The 16,519-nt window shown below is 46.4% G+C and overlaps 2 protein-coding genes across 2 annotated transcripts; both read right to left on the bottom strand.

Moving 5' to 3' along the window:
• Positions 1-1,557: 1,557 nt before the first annotated feature.
• Positions 1,558-7,140, bottom strand: LOC123451170 (pentatricopeptide repeat-containing protein At5g39680-like). The gene is made up of 6 exons (XM_045128184.1): positions 5,034-7,140; positions 4,263-4,333; positions 3,968-4,190; positions 3,229-3,407; positions 2,954-3,127; positions 1,558-1,978 (listed from the first exon to the last, which is right to left on the bottom strand). The coding sequence occupies exon 1, from the start codon at positions 7,138-7,140 to the stop codon at positions 5,092-5,094; it is 2,049 nt and encodes a 682-aa protein (XP_044984119.1). The 3' UTR covers positions 1,558-1,978; positions 2,954-3,127; positions 3,229-3,407; positions 3,968-4,190; positions 4,263-4,333; positions 5,034-5,091.
• A 1,961-nt stretch (positions 7,141-9,101) lies between these two features.
• On the bottom strand, positions 9,102-11,974 carry LOC123451182. The gene is made up of 4 exons (XM_045128193.1): positions 11,691-11,974; positions 10,929-11,277; positions 10,135-10,262; positions 9,102-9,737 (listed from the first exon to the last, which is right to left on the bottom strand). The coding sequence occupies exons 1-4, from the start codon at positions 11,769-11,771 to the stop codon at positions 9,303-9,305; spliced, it is 993 nt and encodes a 330-aa protein (XP_044984128.1). The 5' UTR covers positions 11,772-11,974; the 3' UTR covers positions 9,102-9,302.
• Between the last annotated feature and the right edge of the window lie 4,545 nt (positions 11,975-16,519).

Raw genomic sequence — 16,519 nt, forward strand, 5'->3', positions numbered from 1 at the left:
TGTCAAAGGTTTGAAGAATTGACCAAGATGCTTAAATGGGAATGGCTTGCCCTTGGAAGCGGGCATCTCCTTGTACCTCATGCCGGCAATTGTCTCCTATCAACCACACATAATCACATAAGAACCCACCAATAGCATAGTACACACACATAATCAAAATAGTGAAGAGATAGTACTCACATAGTCACTCTCCACGGTTCCACTAGGTGGTGCATCCCTCACTTGGTCCATGAACGCACTCCAACGAGCACAAGCGGGCTTCATCAACTCCCACCGGCCTTGAAGCGACCGGTAACTGCGAGAGATGAACCCACTATTCTTCGGCTTGATCCTACAATAGTTGTCCTCGATCCTGTGCCAATACCGTTTACCGGTTTGATTGGTGCCGGTGGTTGCATCCATCCCCACAGATGCCCAAGCACGAACCAAGAGGATATCTTCCGCTTCGGTGTAGTTTGTCGACCGCGCGTGTGGGCGGGAAGCGGCGATGAATGCCTCCTCCCTATCTCGGCCACCTCCTCCTCGTCATCCCCTTCATCCTCCTCATCTTCCTCCAAGTCGTCACCAACCCTAAAGGGTTCTAGAGGCGGAGCCGGGGAGGCGGCGGGGAAGGTGGTCGGGGCGGGAGCCGGGGAGGCGGGGAGGCGGCAAGAGGCGGTGTGAGGCCCGCCCGCCGCCGCTTGGCCTCGACGTGGGTCGCCGCCACCACGTCGGCCACGGTCGGCTGCAGGCCGGGGGCGGGGGCGCGGCGGCGGGGGAAGCCTCCATGGCGACGAGGCGGCGGGAATTCCCTCCCGCGCGATCTGGGAAGAGGAGTGCAGGTTGGGAGGAGTTTTTCCTCCCAACCCTCACTTCTACAGGCTGGGAAGGCGTTTGAGGGTTGGACCTCTAATTTTTTTTACGAGTTTAAGGGTTTAAGGGTTCTAGTCTACGCCGTTTTTACGACGAAAACTGTAAAAAAAAGTTATTTTTAAGGGTTTAAGGGCTCTACTAGACTTGCTTTAAAGGGGGCTGGAATCCTGAATCAGAAACTAGACCGCTGCGGGATCTGATTCGGTCTGCTCCTGTTCCTGATAAAATCAAGGCCTTCACTTGGAGAACCACGGCGTACTTGATTGCCGGTGAATGCCAGGGGACAAATACTTGCTACTGAAGAAAATGCAGCATCAGTTGCGTTGGTATTTTAGTTGCCGAATGACTGCACTCCATGCCACTTCTTCAAATTAAGAGTGAATTCCACTTTTTACCCTATAGTTGTAAATTTGTGACACATATTACCCCATTTAGTGGAAATTCTATTGGAATATCAGATTTTAGAGACTTTTAACGATATTACCTCAGTTTTTTCATTTTGCTTGTTTGTGTTAGATAGGATCCGCATGTTGTGTAAATGATTCGTAAGAAAAATGAGTAAAGTACAAAGGGCATTATTGATTATGTCCAGGCTTTACTTGTCCATTTGTTCCATTCCTCGTCCTCGGCTAGATACTTTTGGATCCCACACATCAACTTACAACTTTCCTAATAGACATGCATAAAAAAATGAGAGTCTAAAGCTTCTTAAAGGGGTATTCTAGATGAATTTCAACTCGACGGGGTAATTAGTGTCACAAATGCACATCTAGGTGGTAAAATGTGGAATTCACTCTCAAATTAACTCACAAGTCACAAGCAGGTATACTATACTACTCCACTGAAGAGACTGTAGATGCATGCAGCTGCTACATACATGCTCTGAAGAAGGCATGCGACCAGGATAACTCCCCTTGCAGATTGGACGCCCAGGAGCTCAAGACACATTCTATAGATATAATGGACCATCAGAGGCAGCGCAAACCGAAGGCGAGGGTCTGGGTGCGGGTGGCGTCTTTGATGGAGAGGAAGGAGATAATCTTACTGAGGATTTCATCGGGGAGGGTGCTCCGCCAGACTTCCTCCTTGCAGTAGGATCAATGAGTGAAAGTGCTGAATGATTATCCTGATGTGTTAAGGCAAACAAAGGTTGAGTAAGAACCACAGACTATATATGCATGTGTATATACAGTAATAATGCCCAAGAATGAGAACAGGCTCTGTAACTATATCTGCGCTTGTCCGTGTTTATTAAATAAGCCTGTGACAACATAATCTAAAATCTGGATGCTCCACAGGTTCAATGTTTACAGTTCCATATGGCATTCAAGTGTAAAGTAAAAGCAGCGGGCATTGTGTTATTTTAGTAGCCTGGGATTATAAGGTACGTACAACTTAGCTCCTACTTCCATAGTAGGAATACATAGGCAGTTCATATAGATGCAACCATGGTCAAAAATCATAAAGACATGATGCACAAATTTCAAATGAATAAGCATTACACCGTCACACACAAGGCAATTATGGGCGCTACTATTGGTTTCACACATAGATAACTTAACTGCAACGGAAATAAGGGAGAGTAAATTGTGAACCGCAAATGAAATCATCTGCAAGAAGGAATATCACAACAGTAGAGAAAAAAGGAGCAAGGAAGAAGTCTAAAGTAACTTGGCTTGCGTTGTTCAGTTGTCGCAAGGACAACAACTTCTATAGGCCCAGTAATTACATGAATTCGATGGATCCTATTCTACACCATGTTTGCGCCTTTAGTAAGTTCATCATTAGTGTAGTGCTGCAGAATGGGTTCTTCAGATTCCCCTGGGAATGCCATACTGAAGGTGATGAGCATGGTGACATTTAAAAGTTTGTAAAGCGGCATTCAGAAGAGGGGAACAAGACAATGTTCACTTTATGGTAGCATGATCTCAGCATCGACACATGAAAATAAACACCTAGAAATAATACTCTGTACCTCAGTTCAAAAAAAAAAAAAAACTGTACCTGACTTGAGAGCTAAGAGGAACTCAATAATATGACAACTTTTGAGCAAAAAATAATAATGAATCTCCAAGTAAAATACGAGTGAAAAGGAACATACATGTATCAGAATTCAGAAGAATGAAAATTTTCTTGTATGGATACCACCACGGTCTTCTAAAGGCGTGTTTGGCATAGAGTTATTCCTAGAAGCATCATAAGCTGGTGCCACACATTCAGTGTGCACAGAGATAAATCAGTAAACTTGGGAGGAAGCCTGCAAGAAGCGATCCTCCTGTGTATAAATGTGTTGTACACGTATCATTAACTTGAACATGATACCAGGCAAGCAAAGAAAGGGTTAGAGAAGCCCAGGACAAGTGGAAGTCCTCCTACCTCTGTATTAACAGTGTGGGCCATTTCAGAAAGTGGCATTCAGTCAAGCTCGGCAACAAAATTGATTGGCCATGCATCATGAAAACCACAACCGGCGGAGCTCTTCCATGTCTATCCAAGAATTACCCCTCTCATCGTCTTCACAAGTAGACGTGCACTATGATTTTTAGCCTTCAGTTCTGTGTGTGCGCATAAAATCTTTAGCTCTTTGCATATATACATGGTCACATGCACATACGAATGGTGTCGACGAAGAGAGTAATTTGTGGTGCATGTTTAGCGGCTACTGTACAGTCCTTACCGTAGATATGACCACTGTATCTGCATCCCTAGGTTATAAAATGAGCCTGTGACAACATGGTCTAAAATCTACACGATCCACAGGTTCAATGTTTAGAATTCCATATGGCATTTGAGTGTCAAGTAAGAACTATGGGCACTGTGTTATTTAAGTAGCCTGGGATTAAAAACTACTCCCTCCATTTTTGCTTGTTAGCTTGCAAAAACGACTTACATTGTGGGACGGAGGGAGTACAACTTAGGCCCTACTTACATAGTAGGGGCAGTTCATATAACAAGCAATCATGGTAAAAAAAAATCCTGCAGACAGAATGCAAAAATTTCAAATGAATAAGCCCACCATCACACGTAAGGCAACTATGGGTCCTACTATTGGTTAATGTAAATGTGATGTATAAATATTAACCCCAGGGGAAATATGGGAGAGTAAATTGCGAACCTGCAAACAAAATCTCCTTGAAGAAGGAATATCACAACAGTTCAAAGGAGCAAGGAAGAAATCAATCGCAGGGATGTACACCTGAGCAATGTTGGCAGCAAGAGGATCTGCTGCAAGATGGGAGCAGGGTACCGGGCAGCACCAAGAACCCTGCTCAAGATGCAAAGTGGAAGAACATCACACCTCGTGCGGAGGAAGAGGAAAACCATGCTTGCTGGAAAACCTTGAGAGAGAAAAGGGGTTGTCACTGTTGAAAAACAACATGCAGAAGCAACAAACCATGCACAGTGTATACCTGAGCAGATATCCTGGTGATGTTTACTTAAACCTAGGCAACAACTTCTGCCAGTAGGAAACAGAACTCACCTGGACCATCATGCATCAAGGAACAAATGAGTTGCTGCCGTTATCTTTTTAGATTACTGATCCAAATAATGAGCATATAAATGCTGTTGGCAAGTTAAGGAAGAACATTGATTGCAGAAAAAAAAGTTACCTTTTCCAGATCAAAATTGACAGCTCTACAAATTACGTGGAAATAGACATCTAGCTAGACACATCTATTGACAAAGTTCATCATCCAGTGAATGTTCAGTCTGTAGGGGAAAAATGCTAATTGTAGAACATTATTGGTGTATGTATGTAAGCTAAATGTTATACATGGTACGTCTGATCCTCGCTACTTGATCAAAGCTGGATAGTGAACAAAGACATTGTTGCTGTGGTAACATTCATATATTTACAGCCGAATTCCTGATGTCTTTCCGTCTCTATTCGGTCAAGCAAATTAACCTTTTCAGTTATGCAAATCCTTAACATATTAACTGTTTCAAGCAGAGACATTTTTGCTGTGGTAACATTCACATATCTACAGGTGAATTTCTGATGTCTTTCCATCTCAAAATGAATTTTCAGTTGTGATTAAAATCCTTAAAAACATATTTACAGGCAAATTCCTGCTGTCTTTCCGTCTCAAAATGACTTTTTCAGTTGTGATTAAAATCCTTAAAAACATATCTACAGATTCTATCTAACCTTGGCTCTAAAAAATAAGATGATGACATACCATGTTGATGCCTAGAACAACATATATGGTCTGGAACTTCTAACAACCAAGGTATGGATCACCAATAGTCATCACATGAGCACACTCCATCCTCGATACAATGAAACCTAACAGTATCCCTCACAACTATTCTTCTTCTTGTCACAAGAGAGATGAGTTTGATGGCAACATGGCAATCATCGCATATCCTGAGATTTTTCATTATACGGATAGTTGCTCCTTCGGGGCTGTGAATAAGGCCAAAGGCAAGAGCCATTTTCTCACTGTGATACATAAGATGCTCTTCCTTTTGTTCATCCTCAACATCATGTAGGACAACCGCAAAATTTGGAGCATATCCAATCACTTTGATCTGGTCTATCAACTCTCTGAGCTTTATGGTGATCTGGTTTATCCATTGGTGATTCTTGTCGTCTGATGTGAAAACCTGGACCTCACTTCCTACTTGAATCCAACTAACACCAGGCTCTTTCCTAACACCCATCTCTCTCATCAGCTTCCGTACCTTCACGACACCATCCCATCGGTTTGCTTTTGCATACATGTTAGAAAGCAAAACATAGGTTCCTACATCATTGGGCTTCAACTCAAGGATCTGTTCAGCTACTCGATGACCCAGGCCATAGTTTTTATATACCTGGCAAGAACCTAAAAGCGATTTCCACGCGACAACGTCAGTGCCAATACAACTGCTCAGTATGAACTGTTCCGCCTCATCTAGCCGTCCAGCTCTGCACAGCAAACCAACCATGCAAGTGTAATGCTCTCTTCCAGGTTTTATACCCATTTCCTTCATCATAATGTTCAAGTAGTACAATCCTTCATCGACAAGACCCAACTGTGCACAAGCTGACAGCACCCCAACAAAGGTCACATAGGATGGGGCTTCTTCAGCAGACAACATATCATGAAATACACACATGGCTTCTCTCGCAAGGCCATGATGAGCATAGCCTATTATGATCGAATTCCAAGAGACCACATCGCGCCATGGCATAGAAAGGAAGACTCTCCATGCATCACTAATGCTGCCACTTTTTGCATACATATTAATGAGGGCATTACAGACAGAGAGAGCACTCCAATGCCCAGTTTTCACAGCAGAGGCACTAAGTGCATTGCCATTTTTCAAGGCTGCAAGACCAGCACAGCTGTTGAGAGCCACAGCATAAGTGAACTCATTTGGCCGAACTCCTTCCATTTCCAAATCTAAGAATAACTGTAATGCCTCTTCAAACAGCTCATTTTGGGTATAAGCAGTCATAACAGCTGTCCAAGAAACAACATTCTTTTCTGGCAAAACCTCGAACGCGGAATGAGCATCAGAGGCACACTCACATTTCCCGTACATATCAACCAGCGCGCTGCCCACATACACATTCAGCTCGAGCCTCTTCTTCAGAGCCTGGGCATGCACTTGACGACCAAGCAGCAGCTCTTTGGTGCTAGCACAATGCCCGAGAACCGCGACATACGACACATGGTCCCATTGCTCAACTTCTCCGACCATGCTTCTCACAACCCTGACCGAACCATCAAACTTGCCCTTGTCAAGAAACCCATTGATCATCGAGTTGAAGGCGAACGCGTCGAAACCAGACACGCTCTCAAACACCTTGACCGCGTCCTCCACGCGAGCACACTGGCAGTACATGTGCAGCAACGCGTTGCAGACATAGTGGTGGTCCGCCAGCCCAGACTTGACGGCATACCCATGGCACTGCCTCCCCATGTCGTAGCTCCGGACCTGGGCCGTGGCGGACACGGCGGTGGACAGAACGTACTCGTTGAGGCCGAAGCCGGCCGCCCTGAGCAGCGTGAGCGCGTCCCCGTGGCGGCCGGAGGAGGCGTAGCCGGACATGAGGAGGTTCCCGGAGACCGGGTTGCGGGAGGGCATTGCGTCGAACACCCGGCGGGCGAGGCCGAGGCAGCCGCACTTGGCGTAGAAGGCGATGAGGTGGTTGTGCAGGACGACGTGGAAATGGGAGGCTCTGAGCATATGCGCGTGGACTGCCTTGCCTGCGGACAGCTTGCCGGCGGCCGCCGCTGTGCGAAGCACGGCCACGGCCGCGTGCAGCTGGAGAGCGGCGCCGCCGAGGGAAGCCATGGGAATAGCAGTTTTGGACACCGAGGGTCAAGGGGCGGTTGGCCTATGTATGGTACGCCGAGGCCCAGGCCCAATACCAGTTTTCTTTCGCTCGACGGACCATTTAGGGGCCCACTTAGGCCCATTAGTCGGCAAAAGGGTCCAGCCCGTATCTCCAAAGAAGCAGAAATCACTGTTTTAACCTTTGAACGAAGTACATGCAAAACATTTTGTTGATACATATTTAATATTTTATTTATTTAAATTTTAATTTGTCTAAAAAAGGATTTTTTTAAATACTTGATGTACATTTTTTTTCTTAGTTTCATATTTGAACACTTTTTGCTGCATGATCAACATTTCAAATACATGGCAACCATTTTTAATGGGAATATAAGTTTTTTCACATGCAATGTACATTTTTCGTATACATCAATAACAATTTAATATATGTTAAACATTTTAAAATACACAATTAACATTTTTAATACATGATTTGGAATTTTTAAATACAATTTTAACATTTATTCCAAATACATGTTTGGTGTCTATCTTTTTCATAACTACTGTATACTTTTCATGAAAATATGAAACACTTATTTGATACGTATATTTTTAACATTTTGATGAATAAAAATATTATAATGTCGCATACATTTTTCTGAAACATGTGAACATTTTCAAAATATCACAAACATTTTTGATGATATAATTTTTTTGAATTATCTAACATTTTTTTACATGGCATTAGCATTTGTTGTTAACTAATTTAATTATGTTTTATTTAGTTTAACGTTTTGAAATATATGTATTCATATTTTTGGAAATAAGAATAAAATAAAAGAACAAAAGGGAAGACAAACTAACCAGAAATCTACCAGGGGTGGTACAGTCACAATGCCTGATGCAAGGGCAACCTTCATCTCGCGTCAAGCGAGACATAGGGACGCCCATATTTGACCCCTATACGAAAGTTTTGCACAATCTAACCCTCGAACCGGAGCATAGGGTCCACACTCACTAACGAAGCTGACATTATAATATTCTTCGGTACATTGCAGTAAAGTATCGATGCAGTCTAGGTGTTCACATAAGTAAAAAATCCTTTCTTTTGTTCTTTCCTAACAAAAAATAACAGTCTGTCCAAATAACTGTAGAATTGAGATTTGTTGAAAAATCATTTTTTTACTTATCTATAACTACCTTTAGAAATTCCCAAAAATATATAAACATGTATGATGCCTAGGTTAAGAGGCATATAGTCTATTAAACCATCTCACTTTATTTACGCACTAGCTTTGGATGTAAAAAAGAAGGGGGAGAGGTGTTTTATTTATGCACTAGCCGGGAGAGGTGTTTTGGCTCCCATGTGCATTTGCATCTGGATGAATAGTAACACAAATAATAATAATAAATGTTTAAAAAAAATTGAAAATTTTCTGGGTGTTCGTGTTACTGTCGCAAGTATGGTTGAGTATTTTCATATGAATCGGGGCAGTGGTGTTTCGTCAGTGAAAAAGATAAATTTGGATGTGACATTTTGGGATAACAATTGATGTTCAATTTGTTTTATTTTTGCACAGATAAAAATGCTTAACCTTTTTGTCTAAAAAATTTCTGGTATCATTTGAATGTGGCAAAGAACGCACAAAAAATTTGTTGGGATTTTTTCACATTTCAAAATTCATTTTCGATGGGTAGAAGCGCGTGCTCCCGGGAGCCCAATTGCATTCCCCTAGCCTCCTATAGCCTACGACCGCCTTGCATGGCAGTAGAGTCAAGGCACAGATATTGCAAAACTTTCAAACAGGGTCAAATTGTGCTAGACTTCGTTTAAAACGTTAAAACAGTGATTTGGCCCTCCGAACACGAATTTCATTTATATTTTTATTAGAAAAAGAAGTATTGTTTCTCAAGCAAAAAAAGGGAAATAAGTATTTTTTGGATCCCCAAAAAATATATTATAAACAAGTACAAAACCATGACACTAACATATTGCATTCATCCACCAGTGACATAAAACTAGCAAAAATTAGCATTCATATTTCTTCTAGTGGTACCAGCGTATTACAACATTCTCTAGTGGTCTCAGTGAAATCTATCCAAAAAAGCTAAGCACAAAATCTCTTCCAAAAAGACGGAAACAATTAATATAGGCACTGATATAGACATCCGGTCACCGGCTAATCTTTCCAGCCATCCTTGGTCGACCTCCTTGAGGCCAGGCCTTTCGACGACAGGTTGGGCATGGAGTTTGACGGTGTCGACGGCGCCTCCTCGTCGTCCCAGTCATCTCCCCAGTTGTCGTCCCACTGGTCAGGCTGATCAGTTTCTTTCTTCCCCCCAATGGAGACCGGTAGCTCTGGTGCGTCGAGCTTCTGGTATGATGGCCCGCCATCTTGCTTCCGTGCCCTCCGGAGTTTGACGCATAGTCCCGCCAGCCCAAGGAGAACAAATACAGGCACCAGCATGTAGGTTGGAGTGAGCCGCATTGGTATTACTCGGCCTGTGTTCCTTGTGACTGCAGTCTCAAGATTGATTTTACAGGTTTCTTCTGCGACTTTGAGAACTATCGCCATATCATTCACGGTATCGCTGACAGAAACACTCACCTGTGTCTGAATTAATAATGACAGAAGAAGAGATGATCAGTACAACATTCAGATAACACTAAAAACAGAATGCCGAAGTTCCAGTTTCTTTTTACAAGTTGATAAGAGCAAAGATAGTGTATTAAACATTAGGCAAACATGATATAACACATTAACACCCATAATCAATCATGTAACAACAGAAAAAAAAGAGATGAATTTTGCTTTTCATGGGCATGGGAAAGTGCAATAGGACACTCATATGCTTGTTGAACAAACTTTCACAGCAAAAGGGAAAATAAACGGCATTTTCTTCAGAAACATTTCCGTGAAAATGCAAGATACTGAGACATTTTATATGAAACAATTAAGCCATAAAAACCAATAATATAATTATCCTCGAAGATTAATTATCGTAGCATACCTCATTGTGACCGTTTGCTTCAACATGAACTGTATCTTCTGCTAAGATGACATAATCTGGAGCCGTTATGCTAACATCAAGTGGGTTTGTGCCTTTGTTGTCCATCAAAAGGGATAGAGCTGACGAATCTGGTTACAACTATAATAAGTCACTTATGTGCAAATATGTGGAAAGAGCTGGAAAGAACTAAGACAGAACTGACGAATCTGGTTTCAACTATAATAAGTCACTTATGTACCCCACCTAGACCAAAACTGTAACCAAGATATGTCATGACCAAAAATAAGGTCATCAATTAATAGCACTAGTTACGGCTACATGTTGACAGAGAACTAAACTATAATTGGCAACTTATTAATGTCCAATTCCAGCATTTCCATATTATGGTAGCAGCATAAGGCCAAACCAAATTGCCAAATAAATATGCATCGAGTAAATTGCACCATGTGCTTTGGTATATCTAATTTTTTGCTTGATGGCACCAATTACATCCAACCATTAGTTGACAGACAACAAAAGACATGTGGTAAACATCTACGTGGCATGGTTAACCAAGTTTCAGATTCCCAGCATGGATGAGCCCGTCAGTTTTATCTTCCAACTTTTGAATATTGCGTTGATACTCAATGAAAAAAAAAACATCAGTTTAGCCGCCACAAGACAATGGCAAACATTGAAAAGAATGAAATAATTTTTGATCAAGCAGGTTTACATGCATGATAGAAGCAAGCATATAACATGGTAAGAAAGTACGCACAAACAGAGTAAGGAAGAACAAATGAATGGAAAATCACCTCCGGAAACTTTCAAGCAGGCGATGAACTTCTGCTTTTCAATGAGACATCTATGGGATGGATCACATTCACCGATAAGAGGATCCTGCAAGAAGTCCGTCGAGGATGTTGTGTTGCCATCTTTGTCATTTGGTTTCTGTACAGGCTCGTCTTTCCCGGTGCTGGTTCCTTCGATGGAATTATCCGTGTTAGTGTTCTCGGCAATGACGTTATTGAGTCCCCCCTCCTCGTGTACTTTCTGTTGCGTGTTAGGATCTGCCTCGCCATCCTTCCCTGTTCTCCCAACGCCTGTATCCGCTATAGCGGTACCATTGTCTTTTCCTGCTGGTAAGGCACCAGTAGCACTATCCTGAATTGAAAAGAAAACGTGTCAAAGACAGAAGAAAACATGGCCGTGTATGTATGTTAGTCACTTGATCGCTGCTGTATTGATTTAGCTGTCTGAAACTAAGTTTTGCATATGGCAAGTGCCTCACTGGATCGCTGCTGCAGTGCTTTAAACTGTCTGAAATTAAGTTTGAGTTCATTCAGCAGCCCCCCCAATCTGATCCAGCACTACTGATACAGAATTCTTATCATCAGCGGGTAAATACAGAGGGGTGATATGCACGGAACTCAAACCAAGCTCTATGCGTCCACCCGTCGCGGAAGCAGAGCTCCCCAGATCGCACCAACTGTAGCGCAAGGGAGCGGCGGGGGGCAGCCGGGCAGACGACTCTCTAGAGGTTCAGGGAGGGAGGGAGGGAAGGAGGGGACCTTCACCTCGGCTGCTGCTGCTGCTGCTGCCGCGGCGGCGGCGGCCGAGAAGGCGAGCAGGAGGAGGAGCGCCGCTGTACGCCGCATCACCGCCGACCGGCTGAGCCCGGAACGGGGCGGGGTTCCGGCCGAATGGCGCCGGACTGCGGCCGGGCGGAGATCTGGAGGCGCGGAGAGGCGAGGCGATTTGGTGGGAGGCGGCGAGGATCCCCGGGAGCGGAGGAGACACGAGGGGAACTAGACGGCAACTCGAGGTCGAGGAGGCGAGGTGGAATAAATAAAAATAAAAAAGAAAGCGAAGGCGGCCGGCACATGCGACATCACCCCATCCTACTCGGCGAGTATGCCATTTGGGCTTCAACCGGCCGCACTCAAAAGTCCTGAAATACTCCGCGCATCCGCACCCTGCTGCAGTAATCTACAGTGGGACTTGGCAAAATCAGGCCCCAAAGCATACGCACATCCACGCACAGTGACCAATCACGACTTAAAAATTCAATTGCACAAATCAACACCTCATTTCAAATCATCACGGGACTGCAATGGGTTCGTCCATGTCCGCCTCTGTCCGTTGCGTCGTGCGTGCACCCACCGCGCGGTCGCATCTCAAATCATCTCCGCGTTGGACTTGATTTAAAAAAAAACTCAACTATAAATAAATAAACTCATTTTAAAAGCATAAACCAATAATAAGATAAACATTAATAAAGACCCAGTTTTCACGGCCACAAAACGGCCCAGTTTTTGACATAATTAACATAAAAAAACGTAGCCCGCCCGTCGTTGCCGTCGCCGTCTTCACTGGTCGCCGGTGTCGTCGTCGTCGCCGTCGCTGACGAGGTCGACGTAGGGCGGCGGCGGCCAGAGGTGGGCGGTGGTCGCTGGTGCGCGGGGGCGTGTTGTAAGCTGGCCTGCATCACCTCCTCCCGTGGCGAGGCCTTCCGCTCCGGTGACCGCGGCGGCGTGGGGCACCAGTTCACGCCCCCCCTCCCCCCCCCGTCTGCGCCATCTCCGGGGCGGTGCAGGACCAGCCCCACGACACGCCAACGAGCGCCGGCGGGAACGCGACCACCTCCTCCTCCTCCATCAGCTCGGGGATGGCGACGTCGCCGGTCGCAGAGAGGGCCATGGCGCGGTCCAGGCCCGGCCATTGACGCTCATCATGCGTCGCCATAGAGTCCTCCATGACGCGCTAAATGAGCCGGGCCTCCTCCTCCTCCGTCATGCGAGGAGGTGGAGGTGGTGACGGAGACGGCGAAGGCGACGGCGTGGGCGTGAGGCCGCGCACCTGTGTGCGCCCGCGCACCTCCCGTGCCCGCCGCGGCCTCGCGACCGTCCCGACGAAGTACGAGGCACGACGCACGTCGTGCTCGTCCCTGAGCCATGTGTCCCAGAGGGTGCTGTTGGCGGCGTACCTCGGGTCGTAGTATAGGTCGTCGGGGAGGAGGCGACGACGACGCTCGACCTCCTCGCGGTGCGCATGGCCGCTCGTCGGCACTGGAGGGATGGGAACGCGGTCGGCGGAGAGATGCCACGCGTTGGGGAGGTGGACATCACTCCACGGGACCGGCGTCCTCGTCTCCCAGTAGCGCCGACATACCTCAACCTGAGGTACTGTCGGTCGCGATGGCCGGCGCCGGGCCTAGGATGGATGGAGAAGGGAGCTGCGGCCTGGCGCGGTGGCGATGCGGCCTCCTCCTTGACAGAGCTATGGCGGCGTCCCGACGAGGAGCCAACCTCGCGGTCGTGGGTGCCCTTGCGGTCGTAGTTCCACAAACCCATGGCTGCGGCGACCGACGAGCTCGAGGAGGAGGCTAGGGTTTCGCGAGGGGGCTGTCGGGTTTCGAGGAGGCCGCGGGGTTGGCGATGGGAACTGTGGACGACCGATCCATGGCTTCCTCATTTAAGAAGGACCGCGACCGTCCCATGGGCGGATGACAGACGGGCCCGACCGCTCGTGCGCATTCATGCGGGTGGGTGGGAGGTTGGCGGCCGTCTGCCACACGTCCCCGACACGGACGAGCGCGCGTCCGTTTGGTGTCCGCCGCGACCCAAATCCCACGCAAGTTTGCGCTCAAGATGGGTCGTGCCGGACACGAAACAGACAGGATGGGTCCAGGCCGTCTCGCGCTGGGCTGACCTGTTTGTCCATTTTACCCCAAATGGACGGGGCCGGACAGAATGGGGTCGTGCAGTGGAGTTGGTCTTAGCAAAATCAGGCCCCAAAACATACACACATTCAGAGTGACCAATCACGACTTAAATATTCAATTGCATAAATCAATACCTCATTTCAAATCATTAAATCCATACGGTCACATGCAACTAAATCTTCACCCGCGATCATCCTTGTTGTTTCCCCGTGTCCCCGACATCAGCTGTGAGACATGCGATGTGAAGGTTCGCTCACCGGTGAGGTAGAGCATGTTGGGGAACGTCGCATGGGAAACAAAAATTTTCCTACGCGCACGAAGACCTATCATGGTGATGTCCATCTACGAGAGGGGATGAGTGATCTACGTACCCTTGTAGATCGTACAGCAGAAGCTTTAGAGAACGCGGTTGATGTAGTGGAACGTCCTCACGTCCCTCGATCCGCCCCGCGAACAATCCCGCGATCAGTCCCACGATCTAGTACCGAACGGATGGCACCTCCGCGTTCAGCACACGTACAACTCGACGATGATCTCGGCCTTCTTGATCCAGCAAGAGAGACGGAGAGGTAGAAGAGTTCTCCGGCAGCATGACGGCGCTCCGGAGGTTGGTGATGATCTCGTCTCAGCAGGGCTCCGCCCGAGCTCCGCAGAAACGCGATCTAGAGGAAAAACTATGGAGGTATGTGGTCGGGCAGCCGTGAGAAAGTCGTCTCAAATCTGCCCTAAAAGCCCCATATATATAGGAGGAGGGAGGGGGACCTTGCCTTGGGGTCCAAGGGACTCCCAAGGGGTCGGCCGAGCCAAGGGGGGGAGGACTCCCCCCCCAAACCGAGTTGGACTTGGTTTGGTGGGAGGAGTCCCCCTCCCTTCCCACTTCTTCCCTCTTTTTTTTTCTTTTCCTTTGATTTCTTTCTCTTGGCGCATAGGCCTCCTTGGGGCTGTCCCACCAGCCCACTAAGGGCTGGTGTGTCTCCCCAAAGCCTATGGGCTTCCCCGGGGTGGGTTGCCCCCCCGGTGAACTCCCGGAACCCATTCGTCATTCCCGGTACATTCCCGGTAACTCCGAAAACCTTCCGGTAATCAAATGAGGTCATCCTATATATCAATCTTCGTTTCCGGACCATTCCGGAAACCCTCGTGACATCCGTGATCTCATCCGGGACTCCGAACAACATTCGGTAACCAACCATATAACTCAAATACGCATAAAACAACGTCGAACCTTAAGTGTGCAGACCCTGCGGGTTCGAGAACTATGTAGACATGACCCGAGAGGTTCCTCGGTCAATATCCAATAGCGGGACCTAGATGCCCATATTGGATCCTACATATTCTACGAAGATCTTATCGTTTGAACCTCAGTGCCAAGGATTCGTATAATCCCTTATGTCATTCCCTTTGTCCTTCGGTATGTTACTTGCCCGAGATTCGATCGTCACTATCCGCATACCTATTTCAATCTCGTTTACCGGCAAGTCTCTTTACTCGTTCCGTAATACAAGATCCCGCAACTTACACTAAGTTACATTGCTTGCAAGGCTTGTGTGTGATGTTGTATTACCGAGTGGGCCCCGAGATACCTCTCCGTCACACGGAGTGACAAATCCCAGTCTTGATCCATACTAACTCAACTAACACCTTCGGAGATACCTGTAGAGCATCTTTATAGTCACCCAGTTACGTTGCGACGTTTGATACACACAAAGCATTCCTCCGGTGTCAGTGAGTTATATGATCTCATGGTCATAGGAATAAATACTTGACACGCAGAAAACAGTAGCAACAAAATGACACGATCAACATGCTACGTCTATTAGTTTGGGTCTAGTCCATCACGTGATTCTCCCAATGACGTGATCCAGTTATCAAGCAACAACACCTTGTTCATAATCAGAAGACACTGACTATCATCGATCAACTGGCTAGCCAACTAGAGGCATGCTAGGGACGGTGTTTTGTCTATGTATCCACACATGTAAATGAGTCTTCATTCAATACAATTATAGCATGGATAATAAACTATTATCTTGATACAGGAATTATAATAATAACTATACATTTATTATTGCCTCTAGGGCATAATTCCAACAGTCTCCCACTTGCACTAGAGTCAATAATCTAGCCCTCACATCACCATGTGAATTACATTGTAATAAATCTAACACCCATACAGTTCTGGTGTCGATCATGTTTTGGCCGTGGAAGAGGTTTAGTCAGCGGGTCTGCTACATTCAGATCCGTGTGCACCTTGCATATATTTACGTCCTCCTCCTCGACGTAGTCGCGGATGAGGTTGAAGCGTCGTTTGATGTGTCTGGTCTTCTTGTGAAACCTTGGTTCCTTTGCTAAGGCAATGGCACCAGTGTTGTCACAGAACAAGGTTATTGGATCCAGTGCACTTGGCACTACTCCAAGATCCGTCATGAACTGCTTCATCCAGACACCCTCCTTAGCCGCCTCCGAGGCAGCCATGTACTCCGCTTCACATGTAGAATCTGCTACAACGCTTTGCTTGGAACTGCACCAGCTTACTGCACCCCCATTAAGAATAAATACGTATCCGGTTTGCGACTTAGAGTCGTCCGGATCTGTGTCAAAGCTTGCATCGACGTAACCTTTTACGGCGAGCTCTTCGTCACCTCCATACACGAGAAACATCTCCTTAGTCCTTTTCAGGTA

The sequence above is a fragment of the Hordeum vulgare genome, chromosome 1H (genome assembly GCF_904849725.1).
Source record: "Hordeum vulgare subsp. vulgare chromosome 1H, MorexV3_pseudomolecules_assembly, whole genome shotgun sequence".
NCBI lineage: Eukaryota > Viridiplantae > Streptophyta > Magnoliopsida > Poales > Poaceae > Hordeum > Hordeum vulgare.